The sequence below is a fragment of the Etheostoma cragini genome, chromosome 19 (genome assembly GCF_013103735.1).
Source record: "Etheostoma cragini isolate CJK2018 chromosome 19, CSU_Ecrag_1.0, whole genome shotgun sequence".
Classification (NCBI taxonomy): Eukaryota; Metazoa; Chordata; class Actinopteri; order Perciformes; family Percidae; genus Etheostoma; species Etheostoma cragini.
This window is the reverse complement of record NC_048425.1, coordinates 10291294-10298146: the sequence shown is the minus strand read 5'-3', so window position 1 is coordinate 10298146 and position 6853 is coordinate 10291294. Positions and strand designations below refer to the sequence as shown.

Below are 6853 nucleotides of genomic sequence, written 5' to 3'. Positions count from 1 at the left end.
GATTCTTTTCTTTACACTTTTTTGGATTTGTTTTGAATTAGACAGATAGTACGGTTGCATGGTTGTATGGGGGGGGGGGGCGCTACCAGTAGCTTTTTGTGGCTAAACTGCCAACTTGCCAAACTTGCTATGTAACTGACCTGAGTAAATCAATTTGTAGACTTTAGTTGGTAAAAGGTTGCTCAAAAACATGCCTTATTCATTTATAATGTGTTATTAACATTGGGTAAATTTTCCGGGCCTTCAGACAGCATCATAAATTATATCTTGTTTTACAGACACACACATACAGGATCTAACCTCGGATAATTACTCGGCAAAAACCATGTCAGAGGGCTATGTGACTCTTTTGCAGAATTTAGACTGAAACTAACCTTCAAAACCCTCATTGTTCACAGTCGGTGTTCAAGAACTTTGATTCAGATGGAGATGGCCACATCTCCAGGGATGAATTTGAAGCAATCAGGAACAACTTCCCATACCTCAGCAAGTTCGGAGAACTGGACAAGAACCAGTGAGCATGGGCAGATATGAACAATGTTGCTAAAATCCATAGAGTGTACACACTGACACAACCTCTCATCTCTTTGCTTTCTCTCACAGAGACGGGAAGATCAGCAGGGAGGAGATGATAGACTACTTCATGAAAGCCAGCTCTCTGCTCAACTGCAAGATGGGTTTCATCCACACTTTTACTGAGAGCACATACGTCAAGCCCACGTTCTGCGAGCACTGCGCCGGCTTTGTGAGTATCAACTTCTTTGCACTTGTAAATAAATAAATTAGAGGGTGTAATGATATGGACATCAATCTGGATCAATATTCATCATCAACAATCCAATAGTACCAATACAAAGTTTAAAAAAACAAACATTTACAGTATATCAATACATATCGGCATCTATAAGATGCGCCTTTTTTTTTTAATTCCCACTTTATATTCATTCTTTTTTAGTTAAATATCTGGAAGTCTTGTTTTCAAGCTTGTGTATTACCTCACTTAGATCACACAACCTACTCTATGTGCAAAGCTTTAAAATCCTTTTTAAATACAGAATCCTCTGCATGATTTATAAACCATACAGGCTTTGAAGAAATATTGATCTACTTTGTATGCTTTGGTGTTGTCAAACTCATCGACTCATTCGCTGCCCAATTGGTGGTACGTTGTATAGTTTGTTTAAAAAGGTCAACGGTCAGAGGCCGTTCCAGAGCCTCGGAGCCGCATCTATCTGCACTTCATCATTTGTCTGGGCAGTCACGGGCAGAGAAAGTAGCCCCACCTCTCAGAGGTCTCTCCTGTCAGGTCAGGGCAATGCCAATTACTTTGGGCTACAGCTCACGCTGCAGAAGTTGCATTCTGGGAAATATGGGAGGAAGGTAATTGGGCGAGATAATAACCCTACTCTGTTGAAATGTTACATCCAAGGTGACCGTGTGTGTGTGTGTCCTCTGGCCCTTAACATTTCCCAAAGTCCCCCAAGGAGCTCTCTGTTATTTAGACATGGACAGTAACTCAGGACTCAGCTGTAATGAGTGCAGCAATAGGGCCCTAATACTGAACTGCAGACACTGAGATGTCATCCAATTCATTTGTGTGTACTGCAGAGAGAGAGAGAGAGAGAATGTTCAAAAGAGAAGTAAGTCTTACATTATATGTATAGTATAAAATTTGCACTCAAAGGAACACACATTCATACACACAAACACACACATTCTCCATGGGGAGCATTTTCAAACCATCATGAGGGGAAACTGAATAGAGAGCAGGGAAAGATGAGGACTTCTTCCTTTCAATATGTGTGTGTGTGTGTGTGTGTGTGTGTGTGTGTGTGTGTGTGTGTGTGTGTGTGTGTGTACGTGTGTGTGTGTGTGTCAGTGGTACATACACTGAGCTCTTTCACTTCTGCCTGCTTTGTGCTTCCCTCTTGGCTCCTGTGCAATACCAATATTTTCCCGCAGCCCATTTTTCAGCACTTGTCTCACACAAGCTGGCCAAGCCAAGCCGGTCCTCCTGTAAACACTGCAGAGTTCACTCACTTCCAGTATCTCACATAGATCTTGTTCATCTTGCTCTGTTCTGCCCACAGCCCCATTTGGCCTTAATATCCTGAGCAATTGCAAACAAAAGCATTTTACTCAATGCACAGCGAAAGAGGACACATCACACAGTGTGAGTTTGTGCATCTCAGCATGTTTTTAGCTGCAGGCTCAGAGTACTTTATTATGAGAGATTGAAGAGAGCGGCGCACATGTGCCTTTGGGCTTGTGACAATTTAGCTTTGTGAAATTAGTAGAAGAAGGACAAGAATCAGTGGTCAATAGGCTTGTTCGAGATGAACTGCCCCTCGCCTGTAACATGGACGAGAGCAGGTGGGTGCAGGTGGTGACAAAAAGCTGTGGTAAAGTCAAACAGTTCCCAACTAATTCCAGCAGCCTTCATGCTGAACAGGAAGTCACAGAGACACTCACATCCTGTTAAATCCAATTCCGATTTAATAAAATGTTATCAGACCCATGGTACCGGTATGTCATCTGCTGTACCGTCTTCAGTTGTTTTTATTAAGACAAAGTAGCTGTCTTGACTACGTGCGATCTGTTGCTGATGTTAATAAACAACCAACTGTAGATGATCTGTGATCTCAACAGATTAAATCTCTCTCACAAATGGCACATCAAATCCATCTGATTCAAAAACAATAAAAAATGTATGTATGATCTCTCTTGCTGCCCACGTGTGCATGATGTCAGAGCACGTCGGGATTAAGTCGGACACAAATCTAAACGGACATGCAACAGGCGGCGTTCGCCTATGATCGATTCTGCGCAGACCTGGACATCTGGAACAAGGTTAATATCTCTCATTCCATCTTCTCATTCTGACTGAGAAATAAGGAGTATGTGATCATGACCTCACTGGGAAAATTGACTATCAATCTATAATAAAGCAACAATATCATGCACATGTATTGTTCTTTTAGGTGATTACACCTACAGAGTGATTTCCTAGGATAGCTTTCTTTTATGTATGTGGTGCATTTGGGTTCATACTGCGAACCAGTATTTGTGAAGCACTTCCATGAACATGTTTTGGTGACCTTATCCTGCTGGCTTCCAAATTGGGAGATGGGTGTGCCAACAATAAATCTGTTTTCAGTGTCTGTAACTTCAACTAAACACTCTTTTCTTGCTTTGAAGTAAAAACCAGATGAAAACACAAACTGTATGAGATTTAATGACGACTCTAAGCACTCACACAGCTCATCAGTGTCATCATTTATATTCCTATAGATGATGACACCGTCTCTTTGTCAGCAATGTGCACACTAAGTCCTCAGTTCCCACACAGGATTAGTTCAGGCCTGTCTGTGCTATGCATGCAGTGTGGAGGAGGGATTTGTGGAGAGAGGAGTCTTCAAATTTCACAAGCTGCCTTGACTTGTTTCTCTGTGTTTGCATGTTACAGTAGCTAAAGGGATAGTTCTGGGGAAACAAACACAGTTTTTTTTTTTTACACCTGTGGTACGTTTGCTTTGGTCCGAATCAGTTGTTGAATTTGTAAACTCGGTTCAGTTTCCACCTGGAGAAATCCAAGCGAACAAAACTGTGTCACTACTAATCAGGCAAGAAAGTAAATACAGGAAGCAGGTCCTGTGTTCTGGACTAGTGCGCATATCTTCCATCTCTGTCACTCCCCGATGTAAGTCGAGTGCAAATTCGTGTCGCGCATGCTCAGATTTAAACGGTTTACGTCATGACACGTCATACTGAGATTTGTGAAATCCATGAAATAATAAACTTTTCTCATTACAAACAATAAAAGAAGATGGAAATCATTTCAAACCCATTTTAGTTATCTATGAAAGTTTGATTACTAACGTTAGATCAAAACGACATTCCACTGGCAGCCTTTGTTGTTTTTAATTGCCAACTTGTAGACAGCAGTGGATCAACCTCATTAAGTAGGTTCATTTTTACTGTGTTGACTTTAAAGAAGTCTCTCGTTAACATCTCATGTGGTACTTGTCGCAAGGTGACGCATGCACAACTCAAATCATCCTCCATGGTCAAACCAGATGTTCTTTCCCGAGCGACCTTACTATGTCTGCTCTGGTCACCTAGACTTCCCTCTGCTCTGACGGCGTCTGTCTCCAACTTTAACGGCGGCTGGATTGACCATGGAAAAACATATAAACATTTCCACAGTTTATATGTTGTGCTGCATCACAGATTGCTAAGCACACCAGTCTACAGGAGCTCAGATTGCAAAGTCCATGCTGTGTAGTTGGTGAGGTTGGATGTGGGATCATGTTCTCACCACAAACCAATCGCTCCAGAATTTGACTGAAAGCCTACCGAGACCATCTTATCAAGAAGGTCTTGGTACGCTTGTTTGGTCCGCTTTTTGTGCGCACCAGAGTGTGTTTGCTGTGTTCTCACCTGCCATAACAAACCACACGAGCGAGGCAAACCAACTCTAGTGTGATTCAAGCGAACTAAACAAGGCAGGTGTGAAAGCGCCCTTACTTGCGCTCCCATTAAAAGTTAGATGAGAAGATCTTACCATCTGTCCCTTAGACATGAAGCTACAGCCAGGTGACCGTTAGTTTAGCATAATGACTGAGAGGACCCACAGGCCTGAAATAAGGCATTTTATGAAGATGCAAAAACGTGGTGCATTATCTTAAAAGTACAAGTGGAAAGTCTCCCCACTGGGCCTGTTTATCTGCTTGCACTAACACAGGAAAAGAAGGACGTGACTGTTGGCACTCTCACAGTCTGGAGGGAAAAGATAGAAGGCCCTTTTTGTAGCTACAACAGCAACACAGGCGTTATTTACATTCTCCTTCAGTGGAATGCTGATTGATTGCTTGTACGGAGACACCAGGAAGCAAAACGGGCACACTATCATTACAATAAAATGCAGAATTTGCTATTTAAGTGACAAAACATTTCCAGATTAATAGTACAGCTTGCTAAAAGCTAACAGAGAATCCTAAGTCAGTGTGTTTCCATCTCTTGTTTGTAGTACATTGTGTTTTTCAGTCCACAGAGACAGTAAAGGTCAGGCAGCATAGACAGAGCCATGTTGGTAGTTGTGTTTAGATGTTCTATTCCCAACTGACTTCTCTTTGTTGTAGAGCCTCTGGCTGTGCACCGTTTCTCACTGTGTGTGTGTGTGTGTGTGTGTGTGTGTTTGTGTCAACGAGTGCATGTATGTGTTTGCATGCGTGCATATAGGTTAGTGTGTGTGTGTGTGTGTGTGTGTGTGTGTCTGTGTGTGTGTGTGTGTGAAGAGGTCAGGGTATTTTGTGCCTCCTCAGATGTGCCAGTGCAGTGTGTGATCTCCAGCTTGCCTCTTTCATGTCATTGTTCCCCCACTGTCTGTGCGCTCCCTGTGCCCCGCTTGATCTCGTTCCCCCTCCACCCCCTCTATCCCGGCAATTCTCTCTCTCTCTCCTTTGCCCGGTGTCTCAGCATCAATCAATTGGGTGAATCAATATGTACTATACGGGTGTTTTAACATGTTTTAGTCCATTAATTGCTAATCGTGTACACCTCGTCTTTACTGCTAGCCACTGCATAAGTTTTTACATACATTTCCTTCCCTTTGGGCAGTTATTGGTTTCCATTATAATTCAGTTCAATGTTCCCCACACCTTAGAGCACTCAGAGAATGTTTTTTTAAAAAGGACCCCTAACCTGAAAGAGAGATGAGCAGGGACCCCCTACTACATACAGTATATCAGTGATCTTCAACAGGGGGTCCTTGACCCCTAGGGGGTCCTCAGAGTCATTGCAACTAATTGTTTAACACCTTTTTGAAAGTTCTATCCCCTCTCAAAATAAAAATAGGCCGAAAAATACACTAATATGAATCCAACATATTATTGTAAAAGATAAATTGGCCTATTCATAATAAAAAGCTACAACCTGTGATACAAAACAATAACTATAGCCAGGTTGCCATCCACAGAGACAGTTACGCGTAAGGATTCACAGTGCCCTCCACATGTATGTTTGATATTCAAACAAGATGATGTATGAAAATGTTATTTAGTATTTAGGTTACACTACACGTTATGTTAGGCCTAGTTTAATATGCAACTCAATGTACTTAAAAAACGTTGAAGACCCCCGCAGTATGTTATATTGTAAGTTTCCGTATATGACTTTTTTTATCGTCATTGCAACATCAGCTGCTGCAATAAACACATCGCGAAAGCCTGCGAAACATCATTAGAGACACTCAAAGGCTTTTTTGTGTTAGTTAAAAAAAAAATATATCAGCAGAAAACTGCATGTTAAAATGTAACGTTTTTGTCAATGTTCAATAAAAAAAATTATTTTGTTGTGAATTCAATGTTCAACAATTTGTTGTATTTTATTAGAATATTAAAAGCAGCAGAAATGCAGAACTGCGTGCATGGAATATGTTTATTGCAAGTAATACTGTTATCGCGATATTCAACAGTGGTGTCGCATATTGCACATTCTCCTCATATTGTGAAGCCTTAGTTACAACACAATTTTGCAAGGGCACCGTTGTTGCATCCTTAGCCCCACCCAAGACGATAGTAATTAGTTGAAAGACATACAAACAAACAGAGAGTTTTTAATGCCCTTGTGCAGATTTCTGATGGGTCAGCCGGAGGTTTCTCCAGCGCTTCCACAGCGCTAAAACAAAGTGTGAAGAGCAGGGCTGTAGTCGAGTCCACCTTTGTAAAGTCCGAGACAAGTCCACGACAGAGTCCAAAGTAGTTTGAGTCTAAGTCAAGGCCGAGTCCAATAAAGAGAGTAGAGACAGTATATCTTGTATTTTTTGCTATTTAAAAAAAGCAAAAAAACTAAT

The 6853-nt window shown here is 41.6% G+C and overlaps 1 protein-coding gene across 1 annotated transcript in view; it reads left to right on the top strand.

The window, feature by feature from the left end:
• LOC117935227 (RAS guanyl-releasing protein 2-like) overlaps nt 1–6853 on the top strand; it is a 41304-nt gene that overhangs the window by 27016 nt on the left and 7435 nt on the right. The window contains exons 12-13 of the mRNA XM_034857365.1: nt 399–514; nt 604–745. Coding sequence (XP_034713256.1) covers nt 399–514; nt 604–745 — 258 coding nt within the window. The remainder of the gene's footprint in view (nt 1–398; nt 515–603; nt 746–6853) is intronic.